This window comes from Moschus berezovskii, chromosome X (assembly GCF_049115385.1).
Source record: "Moschus berezovskii isolate FMDL1 chromosome X, NW_MosBer_1.0, whole genome shotgun sequence".
Lineage (NCBI taxonomy): Eukaryota > Metazoa > Chordata > Mammalia > Artiodactyla > Moschidae > Moschus > Moschus berezovskii.
In genome coordinates this window covers 20,596,735-20,613,146 of record NC_142488.1, presented here as the reverse complement: position 1 = coordinate 20,613,146, position 16,412 = coordinate 20,596,735, and the positions used below count along the sequence as shown (strand labels likewise).

Sequence of the window (16,412 nt, the reverse complement as noted above, 5' to 3'; positions counted from 1 at the left end):
ATTAAATAAAATTTTTTTAAAAATAAATAAAATATAATAGTGAGAAAACACATGTCTGAAAAATAGTATCCTGTCATTTACTACCTAAAATAATTTGATTAGTATACTAATGGCACCACACATCCAGTTCTTCGAGATCTTCCTGACCCAGGGATCGAACCCGGGTCTCCCGCATTGTAGACAGACACTTTACCATCTGCACCACCAGGGAAGTCTGTTATTATTAATGATGATATTATTGAATATCTACATCTTTAAAAGTGTCTTGATAAGACGCTCAGATAATATGCAACACAGTCTAGGTTTGTAAAAGAATAAACCTATAAAAACAACCTATTTCATTTTATATAAGTTTTTAAAGTTTTTTTTTTTTCACAAAAAAAGTGTCAGAAAGCTGGAAGAATAAAAAATTATGTCCAATATTCTTATTGGAGAAGGAAATGGCAACCCACTCCAGTGTTCTTGCCTGGAGAATCCCAGGGACGGGGGAGCCTGGTGTGCTGCCGTCTATGGGGTTGCACAGAGTTGGAATAATTTCATCACTTATTTACTTTTCGTTCTGAGCCTTCAGAAAATTTGCAGCTATCAATAATCATCTTTTTAAACATCAAGAATGAGGATTTCTTTTTTCTCTGTGTATTTATATCTATTCTGATTATAATGCTATATTCCATGCCTTAAAGGGATACAGGCACATACACAACATAATCTCAGCTTTGCAAATTCCATAAAATTTTTGGTTTCATATTTGTCTTCAGAAAAAACATTCCTCAAGCTATCTGGGTACTATGCTTAATAGCTGTATATCTACTATCTGATTCATTATATATTAGGATCATAAAGAAAAGTTTAAAAAGATAATGGTTTTGCTTCTCATCATCAGCTAAAACAACTGAAGAAAACTTAAAGGAATGAGTATTGAACTAAAATATATTGTTTAAATATAAAATAAAAAAGAATCATCTTTCATATTGTCTTCAACAGGTATGCTAAGTAATGCAATTCATATTGTTTAAAAATTACATATACAGTTTGTCCTGGTTTTTGGTCTGAAATGTCCCAGTTTCAAATCCCAAGAGCCCAAGTCCATTTTTCAGGTCACCTAGAATGTCTGTTTCAGGAAGGCTTAAACACTAACCCTGAGAATATAGCAAAAATAATATTGAAAGCCATGTTTGAGATGAGTGATAGACTGTCTTGGCTGAGCTTTCATATGGTTTAATACTTACTACATGAACCATAAAATATGTAGCCTGCCTACCCCAGTATACATGTATCTCACTACTACTTGAATCTTAATATCCCTTTTAGAACACAAACTCTGTATAACTTACTATTATACACTAGCCTTTTACCTTCACCTGTTTTGAATTTTCCATTTTCAGCTCTAGGTTACTTGAATATGTGGATAGAAAGGGCAAATTCACAAATAATCAAAATTAATTTCTGTATTCCATTTGAACATGAACATTCCAAAATATCATTCAGAATATGAAGCACAGTTATCAATCACCTTAAACATCTGAAATTAAACCAAAATCCTTTTTAAAAAAAAATCACTCATTTCAGAATCAGGTCTTTCTTCATTGCCATTCAATACCAAAAGTAGCAGAGAAACACTCCTTTAAATTTTTTGTGAAACAACAAACTGACTTGAGGGTCAAGATCTTTTGCTATACAAGATAACTAAAATTGCCGTTTATTAAGTTCCCATTAAAATGCCAGATTGTGAACTAGATCAATTTCCAATATTCACAGAAATTCACCTATAATAATCCAACAAAGTGATCCACCTTATAGATGAAGACAAAATTATATGAAGTAATTTGCTAAAATTCATACAGTTTGTAAAAAGCAGAGCCATGATGAATTCATATCTACTTTATATCAAAGCCCACTATACTATTTTGCCATAAAATAAAAGAGTAAATAATATAAAAGGTCAACTAGGAAGGTAAAGGAGGTAATACTCATATGGATAAAATATAATGAAGTTAAACATGATAGATACTGTCAATAAACTTACAGGTCAAATTATTTTGTATAAGTCCTTAATAAAACATTAAAAATCACTTCTAGGATTATTTTTACAAAATTCTATAATCTTTTAAGTTTTTTTTTAGTATTTATAAATACATGCCCTAACAATTTAAACCATAAATATCAATTCAATTAAGTCCTTAAAAAGCTCTTATTTTCTCCTGGGAATTTACTTTGAGTAAATAACAACTGGATTAAGATAAAACAAGTTAGATTAAATTCAAGTAGGCATTCTTTTCAGAAAGGATTATATACACAATATGTTCACATACATCTTTATTTAAAAATGTATACTTAAGAATAACTCACAGTTTACTTTTACTGATTTGTATTTAAAACAATGTAAAGGTAACAAAATTGATTATAGAGAGTATACACACATAATTTAGAGGAAGATGTTCATCAAAAAGAAATATTACTAATGTTGGCTTCTGAAGATGATTTTTCCATTTTCTTGAATGAAGATTTAGAAAAAAAAGAAAATACATTAGACAGGTAAATATGCGGGGAAATACCAAAAATATGAACTGGCAGAAAGTCAGAATAACAACTTAATTAAAGACACTTATTATAGGAAAGACCACGGCAGTGGCAAAGTTGTTTCTGGTGCTTAAATTGACATGACAGTAACTATTCTTTAAGGTTTTCTGTATTTTTTAAACTAACAAGTATTATTATCTTATAAACATTTTTAAGAGACAGAAGACCTAATAAATATGCATAAAAATTTTTAAAAATTATGGCACAATAGTAAATGAAAGAGACCATTTTCAAAATACTTATGCATATGTATATGCATGAAAAATGGGGCTAAGCCTCAAGTCTCCCAGGACTCATCATTCCCACCCTCTGTCCCTTGCCCCAAGTATTCTAAGTTCCACCAAAGTTGAACCTTGCAAACTGATACTTTTATGACCATTTCTTAACTATATAACAATCTAATTAATCATTTTTTTGTGTTTGAACTGGAAAAAATTTCAGATAGAATAATTTTAGGTTAAGCTGATACCCGTTAGAGTAGGCATCATGCAAGTATTTCAATGCTGAGAAGTGCGTGGGTACCTGTCTCACTTTTCTGTTTCAGGTGCTGACAGTGCTCTAAATATCTGCAGCTTCAGTTCTTTGTGAGAATTCTTTCCATTTAAGACTTTAAAACCAGTTTCCCTTTTTTCTCAAATGTGTTATTATAATCAATCTTATGTGGGAAAGAGGTGCTGGGGGAAGAATCTCTTTTAAAGATTTCAACTATAATGGTCTAAACCCATCACAACTGGAAATAAGAAAAACAGATACAGTAAGATTAAATAAATTCTTCCAAACAGAACTTGTTAAAAGAAATGTATCTTTCTCCTCTATTGCTGGCATTACTTAAAATATAAGTAGCTAATATCAAAAGGCACTTTCTACTTACTTCACAGAAACACCCTTTTGTGTTAAGAAGGGAAAAAAATCTATTTGTGACAGTTTATTTTTAGATATTGATCATCTCATCTTGCTGCAAAGGGAATAAAAATAATTAAAGTTGAGTGAAAAATAATTTGAAGTACAGCATATTTAAAAGCATAACTATCATCATAACTGTTCAGATGAGATTTCTTGAAAGCCTAGTAATAAATGCATGCCCTAGATATTTTTTTTAATCTATACTTTGCTTATTCAAATTGGCCTCTTTTACTGGCAGCTTAAGTTTAATTCAGTCTTTAGATGTTGCATACAAGTCCAAGTGAATGCAATGATTACTGTGTATTTAATGGCTGAATGAGACCATTAGATGGACACTGTTTGTAAACTACATAATTTATTTCAAAATATACTAAGTATTCATCTATGCTGTGCTCTTCCATCAAACTGAAGTAGTATTTCTTCAATGTACATAGCATTCTTTTCATATTTTTCTAACTCAAATTCGTTTTAGAAAATTTGAAAACCACAAAAAAGTAGTCTAAATAAATTAAAATTACCCATATTTTCATCATCAAGAAGCAAACAGTCACTCCTATTGTTAAGATAGGAGTCAACAGACAAGAAGAGAGCCCATAAAGACCTTGTATCAAAGATAAGTCATCACATAACAGTAGAAAACAGTAGATTATTTAAGAGATGATTTATAAACATTCATTTCACGACTATCAGTTTCCTCTAAAAATATGTTTTGCTAGCATTATATAAAACTCATGGTGTTTCTGAAGCTTTGTTCACTTTCACTCTAGCATTGGAAAATGGTTATAAGGATCAGTAATTTTATTTTAATTAATGAATAAACTGAGATGAAAAGTGATGGGTATCTCTGGATATCTCTGGGGTTCTTAATATGAGTAGCAGAGATAGAACTGCAGCTTTTACACAGGAGGTGAAATAAAAATGAGTAACAATTCAAACATTTAATTCTAGACTTTTCTGGAAGAGCATAAATGAGCACGTGCTAAACCATATAAGATAACTGGGGCTCAGGTCAATTTATTTTAACAAGTAAGTAATGAGCACATATTGTTCCTGTCTTCGAGGAGATAACAATCTAATGGAAGAAAGATAAGTAAGATTCACAACAGAATATAACTGACAAGATATAAAACACATGTAAAGTAAGAGATTTCTATCTTTGCCCATACAACAAAGAATTAGATCTGAGAAGTTAATAAAAAGGACAAAACGGAATCATATAAGATAACCAATGCAGAAAAAAGAACAAAGACCAGACTGGAGACAAAGAAGACAAACAGCAGGGTGGTATATTTAATTTAATCCCAACCACATCAGTAATTATATTAAATATAAACGGTCAAAGTAGGGGGAATATAAACAATTATGAGAAACGGTAAAAATTTCACAAGTGAGGTGGTAGCCCCTAGAAGCCTTAAAGGATGGGACATGATTTTGGCAGGCAGAGATAAAAAGATATATGGGGAATGTTCTGAGGCGGCCTCAAAACATAAACAGATGAAACTACAAGATCTATTTTACCAACAATAACTCATCCACATGAACTAGAGTACAATTAAGATACAAAGGAGAATTAGAGAATAAAATCAAAATTATGTTAGAACCATACTCGGAATCCTTTGAATTCCAAAGAGAGGAATTTGTAATCAGTTTGGAGATTAGGGGAAAATTGCTGAAAGCGACAGAATCAGAGCAGGGCTTTAGGATGACTAGTCTGAACGTGATCCATTCTATGCTTGTAAGTAGACTAAACCAGAATGTCATGAAGATGTGCTTTATTAAGAAAAATTTACATCTAATATTTCCTTTAAGGTACAACAGAAAAGAGTTAAAGTAGATGAATTATGACATCAAGTCAGGTACATATTGGGATACAGTAGGCAAGGCAAGAATCAAGAACATTCATGTACAGAGAACTTTCTGTTTGGAAATATCTTAAAAGTGACGTGTGGAACAGGACATGTGATCGGGAAATGAGGGTGAGATATAAGGAACAGTGACAAATGTAATGAGCTACTTAACTTTAAAAAATAAATAAATAAATGGGTTATATCAGGGCAAAATGTCCTAAGAAGGGCAAGGCATCCTCTTCAAAACAGAGTGTACAGTGGGTGGAGGACAGAGCAAGTCCTTCTATGTCCTCAGTATACTTGGAGTATTTCAATTATTTGGGGATAATTTCAGTTTTCCAATGAATTACGTATTTGATTTCTACTGAACCATTTGTCTTTGAATAAGAAAAATCCCAAACCAGTATTTTATAAATGCTTGCTAAATAGGCAAAACCACTACAATACTGTAATTAGCCTCCAATTAAAATAAATTTATATTTAAAAAGAATATGATACTAATAAATTAACAGAAGGAAATTCTGCCAGGTAATACCTGTTGCACAATTGTTGTTAATTCCAAGCAGAGCTGTATGACATTATTCCTTGTAACTGAATAGTCTGTGACAGCAGCAAATGGTGATCTATAAAGGGAAAAGGAAAATTGTGATTAATTGGAACAGCTTTCGAAAGGTCCCCAAATACAACAGCATAAAATAAGGTTTTGAATAATGTGAAACAAATTATTCTTAACATTACATAGTGATAAAAATATTCAGAACACACTTAAGGAAAAAAATTTAACAGAAATGCTTGGAAGAGAATTAAATACAAGAAAAAATGCTTGCTTTCCATCATACTACTCTCTCTTTTTTTAGTCCTTAATACTTAAAAGTTCTCTGGTACTCACAAAGTCTCTTCACTACATGTAAAATTAAAAAAAAATGGCATACTTAAGCAAAGACATATTGGGTTATTTTCAAATGAAGCTAACACTGCTGAGTCCAGTATCTTCCAGAAACAGTCACAATCTAGAGCTTAGTCTCATGACAGGTATAACTTACTGAGGATTTATTATGTGCTAACTGCTTTACATGTACCAAATAATTTTTACAACTCTTATAGGCACTATTATTGTTGTTTGCTTAGTCACTAAGTCATGTTCGACTCTTTGGGACCCCATGGACTGTAGCCCATTGGGCTCTTCTGTTCATGGGATTTCCCAGGAATCCTGGAGTGGGTTGCCATTTCCTTTTCCAAGACACTATTATTTACTCCCATTTTACACATGAGACACTTGAGGTACAGTAAGCTTAAGTGAAAACTAGTAAGTGGTGGAGCTAGTATTCAAACAGAGGAAGGCTGACTCCCAGATTCCATACCCCAGAGTTAAACACTAATATACCAACTGCTGTGAGTTTAAGTAGCTTTTCACTTGTACTAAACTAATGCCTTATGTCACTTCACATCCTTTTTCAAACAATTTGGCATACAAATAATATATATTTGTAGAAGGTTTATATTTTCAAGAATGTTACAGGCAGCAGTAGTCTTCCCAAGCAAGTGTTTTGCCGCCAAATGAATTTACAGTGGCCTTCCCTTGTGGCTCAGCTGGTAAGGAATCCTCCTGCAATGCGGGAGACCTGGGTTCAATCCCTGGGTTGGGAAGGTCCTCTGGAGAAGGGAAAGGCTACCCACTCCAGTATTCTGGCCTGGAGAATTCCATGGACTTTATAGTCCATGGGGTCGCAAACAGTCAGACACAACTGAGTGACTTTTACTTCCATTATTCTTTATCCTCTTTCTTGTCTATGAATGCCAATTAGGTTTTTTATATGGGAAGCCCAGTTTAAAGAAAACAAGAACACAAAAAGAAAAGATATGGGGGTAAAAATCTAGTCAGATAACTAGAACTTCAGTGCTTCGGATAACTCTTAAGGCAATTTATATAAAACTGCCTCCTGGTTACAAGCTGAATGTCTCTCTTATAGAAAAACTCTAGAACTCAAGCACCTCCCATTGTCATAGGGGTCCATATGAGAGGCTCTTTATTATAGCTTTAAAAATCATATTTTTCACTTACCTATTTTGGCCATTCTCATAGCTATAGAGGGGCATATCACAGATTTAATTGGTATCTTCCCAAAGTTATATGCATTTTCACTATGTATTTATTATCTATATTTAAGAGCTATCTAATTTCCCTGATAATTTTCCAACTGGTTTAGGTAGTTTGTGTTTTTGAAGGAATTGATTCATATCATTGAAGCTGTCAAATGTATTTATAAAGAGTTTTTTGTAGTATTTGTTATCCTTTTAATTTTGATTGACTTCTCAACATACTGTTTCCATTTTCATTCATTTAGTTCTTTGATCATTATTATTTGCTCCCTTCTGCTTTGGGCTTATTTTCTATTTTAATTCTTTTAAGCATGCAATGGCAAGCCACTCCAGTACTCTTGCTTAGAAAATCCCATGGATGGAGGAGCCTGATAGGCTGCAGTCCGTGGGGTCACTAGGGGTCGGACACGACTGAGCGACTTTACTTTCACTTTTCCCTTTCACACATTGGAGAAGGAAATGGCAACCCACTCCAGTGTTCTTGCCTGGAGAATCCCAGGGACGGGGGAACCTGGTGGGCTTCCGTCTATGGGGTCACACAGAGTCGGACACGACTGAAGTGACTCAGCAGCAGCAGCAGCAGCAGCAACATGAGATCTAACCTCTTAAAAAATGTAACCGTAAAAGAGAGTGTGGAGAAATTAAGAAGATGGTGCCAGTCAGTCACTCTCACCCCCTCGTCCCATGTTCTGTAAACAATGGCTGTGCACAGTTATGTAACAGCTGAGATCACTTATAGCACTGCACACACATGTCACAAGGTACTTACTTGGTCAACGGGCTACCTTGTACGGTATGCCTGTATGAGCTTCACCATGTAAGCCCTGGTTACTACAGCATTGGGGCTACACCATGGGAGTGACACCATGGTTATGTTACATGAAGTTATCTTATGGCTATGTTGTGGCTACATTATGGATATGTTATGGCTGTTGCTATGGCTGCTGTGTCAGATAGGAGAGAGGCTGTGTTATGGCTGTCAGGCCAGACAGGAGAGAATAAACGCATCTGCAGTTCCCATGGCTCCTCGAGTCTTCTTCCAGTCTCTTCAGTTCAGTTCAGTCGCTCAGTCGTGTCCGACTCTTTGCGACCCCATGAATCACAGCAAGCCAGGTCTCCCTGTCCATCACCAACTCCCGGAGTTCACTCAAACTCATGTCCACAGAGTCGGTGATGCCATCCAGCCATCTCATTCTCTGTCATCCCCGTCTCCTCCCGCCCCCAACCTTTCCCAGCATCAGAGTCTTTTCCAGTGAGTCAACTCGTCGCATGAGGTGGCCAAAGTATTGGAGTTTCAGCTTTAGCATCAGTCCTTCCAATGAACACCCAGGATTGATCTCCTTTAGAATGGACTGGTTGGATCTCCTTGCAGTCCAAGGGACTCTCAAGAGTCTTCTCCAGCACCACAGTTCAAAAGCATCAATTCTTTGGCAATCAGCTTTCTTCACAGTCCAACTCTCACATCCATACATGACCACGGGAAAAACCATAGCCTTGACTAGACGGACCTTTGTTGGCAAAGTAATGTCTCTGCTTTTTAATATGCTGTCTAGGTTGGTCATAACTTTCCTTCCAAGGAGTAAGCGTCTTTGAATTTCATGGCTGCAATCAGCATCCGCAGTGATTTTGGAGCCCCCAAAAATAAAGTCTGACACTGTTTCCCCATCTATTTCCCATGAAGTGATGGGACCAGATGCCATGATCTTCGTTTTCTAAATGTTGAGCTTCAAGCCAACCTTTTCACTCTCCTCTTTCACTTTCATCAAGAGGCTTTTGAGTTCCTCTTCACTTTCTGCCATAAGGGTGGTGTCATCTGCATATCTGAGGTTATTGATATACACCAGGTATCTAGAACTTTTTCATCTTGCTTAAATGAAACCTTTTGCCCATGCCTGTTAATTTTTCTATTTTGGATCTTTTTTCTCAGGTTTTACAAATTTCCCTTTCAGAACTGCTTTAGCTGTGTCCCACAAAAACTGCATTATCATATTGTCATATATAAAAATTGCATTATTATATTTTATTATATTTGAATTATAATATTGTCACCCTGTTTATTTAACTTTATATGCAAAGCATATCATAAGAAATGCTGGGCTGGATGAAGCACAAGCTGGAATCAAGATTGCCGGGAGAAATAACAATAACCTCAGATATGCAGATGATACCACCCTTATGGCAGAAAGTGAAGAGGAACTAAAAAGCCTCTTGATGAAAGTGAAAGAGGAGAGTGAAAAGGTTGGCTTGAATATACATTAACCCTATACTTCTCATAACTGTTTGCTACAAGTATTCTTCCAGTTTGTCATCTATCTTATACTTAATCATATTTTCAATATTATACAGTCAAACAGTATATTTCTTTGCATTTTATTGCATATTTTAAAACACTTCATAAGTCTACATCTAGAAATGATTTTGTCTATATTTTCTCCAGTTTCCTTATGAACTAATGCTTCTCGCTTAAATAAATAATATACCAATTACTTTAGTGAATAGGTAGTGCTCCATCATAATTTATTTTAGAAAGGCTTAATCAAGTGCCCAAATTCCATTCATTTAATGACCCTTTCTTTTTCCAGTGAAAGTGAAGTCACTCAGTCGTGTCCGACTCTTTGCGACTTCATGGACTATACAGTCCATGGAATTCTCCAGGCCAGAATACTGGAGTGGGTAGCCTTTCCCTTCTCCAGGGGATCTTCCCAACCCAGGGACTGAACCCAGATTTCCCTCATTGCAGGTGGATTTTTTACCAGATGAGCCACAGGGGAAGCCCTCTTTTCCCAGGAGTTTTAACATATTGTTTTCTAAATGATTCTATATACCAGTCTATTTTGTGCTGTGTTCCACTACTGCTTATTACTATTTCAAAACAGTATATTTTTCCAACAAAATTTACTAAAACTTAAGGAGTCATTAAGAATTCAAATAATGTTAATTAGAGCAAAATGTATGCAATTAATTAATCTGTGTTCTCTGCTTAAAAAATTAACCTCTTTAATTGTAAGCAGGATCCAGTTTTAAACAAATCTATACTGATGGAAATTTTCTAAAATGTGTGATTGTAGAAATCATTGCATAGCTATATCTAAATTTATTAACTCATTAAACTTAAAAGGGATAAATTTTATAGAATGTAAATTAGGCCTCAATAAAACTATTTTTTAATTATGTAAGATATAAGTACTTCTAGGAAAACATCATTTTAAAAAACCACCCCAAGACCATTTTTGCTGCACTGAAGCATAAAAATTGGCATTTTAATTAAGAATTCAAAGTGCTTCTGGCATGATTAGAAAGAGCTTCGGTTCCTAGTTTTGCAAAGGTCAAAGACTGTTAACAAAATCTAAAACTTCATTCAGAAGTGATGAAGTACAGCATGATTTTCCCTATAAATTCTTTTAAAAAAAAACTCATTTGATCTTTAAAATGTACCAAAAGAAAAATCTATTTGATAACTGAATGCCTGTAGCAAACTGAATTCTAAGGCATGTTTTCCACTTTCCTGATCATTCACATTTCAAGTAAGACCAGTTTCTCACTCAAGATTAAGTGTCCAAAAAAATGGAAAAAAAATCTAAACATATAGCAAGGAAAACTTAAATTTTATCTTGTAGAGAATCCCCCTAAAGTTTTCATTTTAAAGTAAATCACATATAACCATACTGACAACCATTCTTAGATAGCAGATATTAATATTTGGTATTATGATCTCGGCTATACACATACATAAATAAAAGAAGGCTGACAGGTTCCAATCTTCGTGAGTTACCAAAGATGAACACTCAATCATGACTTAATGAGAAAAAGAAATGCATCATTACAGAATAGCTGAACTCGATCAGTTTGAAAAGAAAATTAAGAGAGGCTTTTGTTTCTCAGTCTCAAGAAACCCCAAGTTAGAGCTCAGGCTACTTAGAAAAAAATACATGGCTGACTTAAAGGAAATTAAATTCATGGCATGAAAACTTTTGATGCCAAAAGTTAAACGTTTTTTAAAAGAGATAAAATCCTTGGCTCATTAATAAATGGCCATTACAGGAACTATCCTACTTAGATCTTAAAATATGCAACTATCCTAAAATCTTATGGATAATATAATGCTTATACTTCTAACGAAAAAGTTATTGATACTATAAAAAACTTATTTGTTGTACATTCTCTTCAAACAAAAGCATTTATGGAAAGGTTATTAACGGTTCAGAAATCCTAAACAAATTAGAAGCTAATAAGAAAATCTAAGAGTTAATCAGGAAATATGAAAGGCCTTAATATTTCTCAGGTTGACATTGCTGACCCTGAGGGGCAGTCTGTGAACAGCAGCCTTGCTAACATCACTGCTCATCTCTGGAACAAGAGATGCCAAGTGGGAGCAGTGAGCACACAAGAGGAAATAAGACCAAACAACAAGCATCTGGTAGTGTTTGGGGTAGTTTTCTCTGCCTCTATAATTCTCCCCTGGTACAGAAATAATTTTTGTCCTATAGTTCCTTATCATGAAAGAAGAAATTAGTTCAACCACTTTCTTAGATAAAGGAAAAGATTTCAAAGAATACATTTCTTTCCTTAGCATGCCTTAAATATTTAAAAGGTTTTCAATGATATAAAGATATCTTATTGATCCCTTCAAAACAGAATGGTCCTAAAATGTAGAAACATTTAGAAATAGGTATTAATGCTAAAAATGAGAGAAAAGAATAAGCTTTCACTATAAATAGTAAAATAAATGTTTTCTATAAATAATACTTTTAAACATTTTTAATAAGGTTATGGCACAACATGGAACATAAATTGATCTGTAAACCTCAAAATATAGATTCACTTTGGCAAAGCCATATAAAACTGCAAGAAAGATGAGGTGTGAAAAATAGCAGGATGTACATTAAAAATAGACAAGTAAACCATGAATTTAAAATACACAATAAAGATATTAACCAACTGTGATTCCTATCTGAGGCTTTTCCTCTGGGGAAGTCTGTTGTTTCATTCGTTGATATTTAAAATAAGAAGAAAAAAAAAGGATTTTGTTAGCCTTGTATTTTATTTAAGAAATGTTAGGAGCTGGTTTTTTAAAATGAGTGGTATTTATTTCAAACATTTAAAATATTATTTAAATAGAAGCTCCACTGAAATTGTGGGTTTTGTGATTTGTAAACATTTCCCCTAGCATTCTTTCAGTGATATTAACATATATCTCATTGATGTCTTCAAAGTAGAATGAGAAATAAACTTTCCAGAGATAAAATTCTACATAGCAATTTGAAGTATCAAGGCCAGAAATAGAAAAGTGGTATTCTTCTCTAGCATTTGAAGAGAAATATCCAAGTACAAATATATGTTTATATATGCTGCATTCCAAAGAATTACTTCCTCAAAATTCCGAAGAATCAGTCCATATTCAAAAGGAAATGTAGTATAACAAAGTAACAAGATAAAAGTGAAAGAAGAAGGGCTTTTGTATTACAACAAACATAGACTCAAACGATAATTTTCACACTAGTGAATAACTTTAGGCAAGTTAGTTCATGTTTCATATGTAAAATGGTGATGATGATACCTGTTCCGTGAGAACTCAATGAGTCAATACATGCAAAGTATCTAGTCCAGTATGGAACTAAATTAAAGATTTTTTCCTATCTTTTCTTTTCCTTTCTTCTCCTTCAAGTGACATAAAATAAAAATTGCAATAAAGTCATCATATTGCTGTGCATGAAAGTTCCCCCCCAAATGTAAAACGGGTATAATGCCAAAAGTCAAATTTTAAAAATTAAGCCAGTTGCTTAGCATCAAAATAACCATACTCAACTGACAGAATTTATTTTTCAACCAGAGCATTACATATATCAGAGGAATAAACCAAGTTGAAAGTCCAATGCTTGGCAGTGTTTGATTGCAGTGACCATTTCAAACCTTCCAAATTAATCTACAATGACAAGTCAATATAATTTCTATGTAACCTTTATAATTAAGTACTTAAGCTGTAAATTCTTCAAAACAAAAATAAAAAAGACAAGATACATTCTTACCTTATATAAAGAAAGCACAAAAACAGATCAGTTTGGGTCTAGAACTTATACGAACTAAATTTAATCAGAGAGGAGATAGAGTTAAATCATGATTTTACAAAACACTAACAAATTTTGTTAGTATTTTGTTCTTTCAAATTATGTAAAGGGAAAGAAAATGAATATATTTCTCATATCACTTTGGTGAACAAGGTCAATGATTTACAGAATATTAGTGCTTATAAGAGAACTTCAAATTCTCCAGATCTTACATCCATATTCTAAAAAGAAAAACAGAGGTTAAGGTTCAATATTACCTAGGGTCAGAGGCAGAACTGAAACTCATCTCTTTCTTATTAGCCCCTTGGTCTTTTATACTATTTCATGAGTTGTGGCAGGGATTCACAACAGCAGTCATGGAGAATACCACTCTTTTGGCTTTTCTAGTGTTGAGTAATGTGTCTAACTTCCGGTGTAGTTTGTAGGATACACTGAAACAAGAGGGCATGTGGAGTGTTGTCTTGTGCTCTAACTGCTACCTAGAAGACATTTTTTCTTTGAAAGGAATAAAAATATAACCTAAATACACATCTGTTAACAATCTCTAATAAAAGTCAGGAAAACTTTCCTGGGCTACTTGTCAGGAAAACAAACAGTGTAAATATTTTACCTGGCATGCTGCTGCTGCTGCTAAGTCACTTCAGTCATGTCCGACTCTGTGTGACCCCATAGACGGAAGCACAGATAAAATCCTATTACATTTATATTTGACTTTGGGACCTTTCGAAATTTATATTGAGCTTCCCTGGTGGCTCAGATGGTAAAGAATCTACCTACAAAATGCGGGAGACCTGGGTTTGATTCCTGGATTGGGAAGATCCCATGAAGAAGGGAAATGCTATCCACTCCAGTGTTCTTGCCTGGAGAATTCCATAGACAGAGGAGTCTGGCAGGTTATTATCCATAGGGTCGTAAAGAGTTGGACGTGACTGAGCGACTTTCACTTTTCACTTTACTTTTATGGCAGTGGAAGAAGCAAAGTCAAGTTCCCAAATACAGAAGTTGTTTAGTTGCTTTAGAAGAAGTTGTTTAGTTGCTACATCATGTCTGACTCTTTTGTGACCCCATGGACTACAGCCCACCAGGCTCCTCTATCCACAGGATTTCCCAGGCAAGAATACTGGAGGGGGTTGCCATTTCCTTCCAGCATTCATCATTTGCCTTTCCTCCTTGCCAACACCTCTAAAAGACTTGAGTTTACGAAAAGTCGAAGTCTGATATTATGCAAAACTATCCTGAACTACTAACCATTTCGCAAAAAAATTTCTTCAGAGTTATCACTTACATTTAACTCACAATCAACCCATGAATTCCAGCTTTCATTAATTCTAAATAAAAAGACTAAACTGTTGCTTGTAAGATTATACATATCCTGATTCCCTAATTTACCACATACTTTCAGTCTTACCCTGCCTAAACTGTCAGCAGCATTTGACCTTATTGAACACTTCACTTTTTCCCTAAAACTCTTTACTCCCATCTTACATGTTCTCACCACATACATGAAAAAGGTAATTATATGAGTTTATAAATTATATTAACTAATCTTATTGTGGTAAGCATTTCGCAACATGTATGTGTATCAAATCATTACATTGTACAGCTTAAACTTACACAGTGTTATACATCACATGTATCTCAATAAAGTTAGGAAAAGTACGAAAATATCAACACTCCTTCCCCCCAAATATACCAAAAAAACTCTGTCCTCCTTTTGCTCCCATGACACCACTCTCAACAAATTCTAGCCTATGGAGTCTCTGATTATGCCTTCTTATTTTTTCACCATAAGCTGAATTTCTAATCATCCTTCAATTGGTGGTGGTCTGCAGCAGTCATTCCTTATCTCAGCTCGCTTCGTTCACTCAAAAAAATTCATTGAGTACCTACTATACGCCAAAAACTCTTCCAGATAACTGTGACTGCAGTGAACAAAGCAAATGAAAATCCCTGCTCTCTTGAAGCATACATCATGCATAGAGTTGTCAGATAAAAACAAGACTAACACATAGGCAAATTATACAGCGTGTTAGAAGGGTTTAAGTGTTATGGAAAACAAATAGAACAGGAAAAGAGGAATTCATTCTAAAAATCTCCTTACACCACCATATTAATATATTTAGGACTTTAACTACCACCCATATTTTAATGATTCGCAAATCTCTATCCACCATGTATCTTTTCTGAGCAGCAATATTCTAAAGAACTTTTCACAATGATGGCCAACACTCAGCACTTGTCCTCCACCATAACTCATTCCTCCTATTTTGATAATGGCTTCACCATCCACTGGATGAGCCAAGTCAGATACCTTTATTCACCCTAGATGTCTCCCTTTTCCTTAGTCTCTATATATATCTCTAATATTCTTCTATCCCCACTCCTGCTTCTCTAATTAAATATCTCAGTCAATAGCAGTGCAGAGAATCAACTCTGTGATCAGATGCCTGGAATGAATCCTGGCTCCACCACTTACTTCCTATTTGGTTTTGAACTTAACTTTTGCCTCTGAATGTCATATTTTTCCTATCTGCAAAATGAAGACAACTCTCCTAGGTTTGCTTTAAGTGAATATGGCTGGTAGCATCAGAATCACCAAGAGTAGCAATAGCATGATTAGAGTTGGCACTCCATATTGGCAAGTTCCATATCCATGGGTGCAGCCGAACTTGATTCAAAATATTTGGGAAAAAAAGATGGCAGAGAGCTCAAAAGAGTAAAATTTGAGTTTGCTGTACAAGGGCAATTATGTACATAGCATGTATTAGGTATTATAAGTAACCTACTGATGATTTAAAACATAAAGGAGGATGTGCAAAGGTTTTATACAAATACTATGTCACTTTACATAAGGGACTTGAGAATTCTCGAATTTTGGTATCTGAGGGGTCCTGGAACTAACCCCTGGGCAACTAAC

The 16,412-nt window shown here is 34.4% G+C and overlaps 1 protein-coding gene across 4 annotated transcripts in view; it reads right to left on the bottom strand.

Annotated features, from left to right (window-relative positions):
* Positions 1-16,412, bottom strand: part of CNKSR2 (connector enhancer of kinase suppressor of Ras 2) — a 279,203-nt gene that overhangs the window by 188,975 nt on the left and 73,816 nt on the right. For all 4 annotated transcript variants that reach the window (XM_055438270.2, XM_055438271.2, XM_055438272.2 and 1 more), the window contains exon 4: positions 5,866-5,953. In XM_055438270.2, coding sequence (XP_055294245.1) covers positions 5,866-5,953 — 88 coding nt within the window. The remainder of the gene's footprint in view (positions 1-5,865; positions 5,954-16,412) is intronic.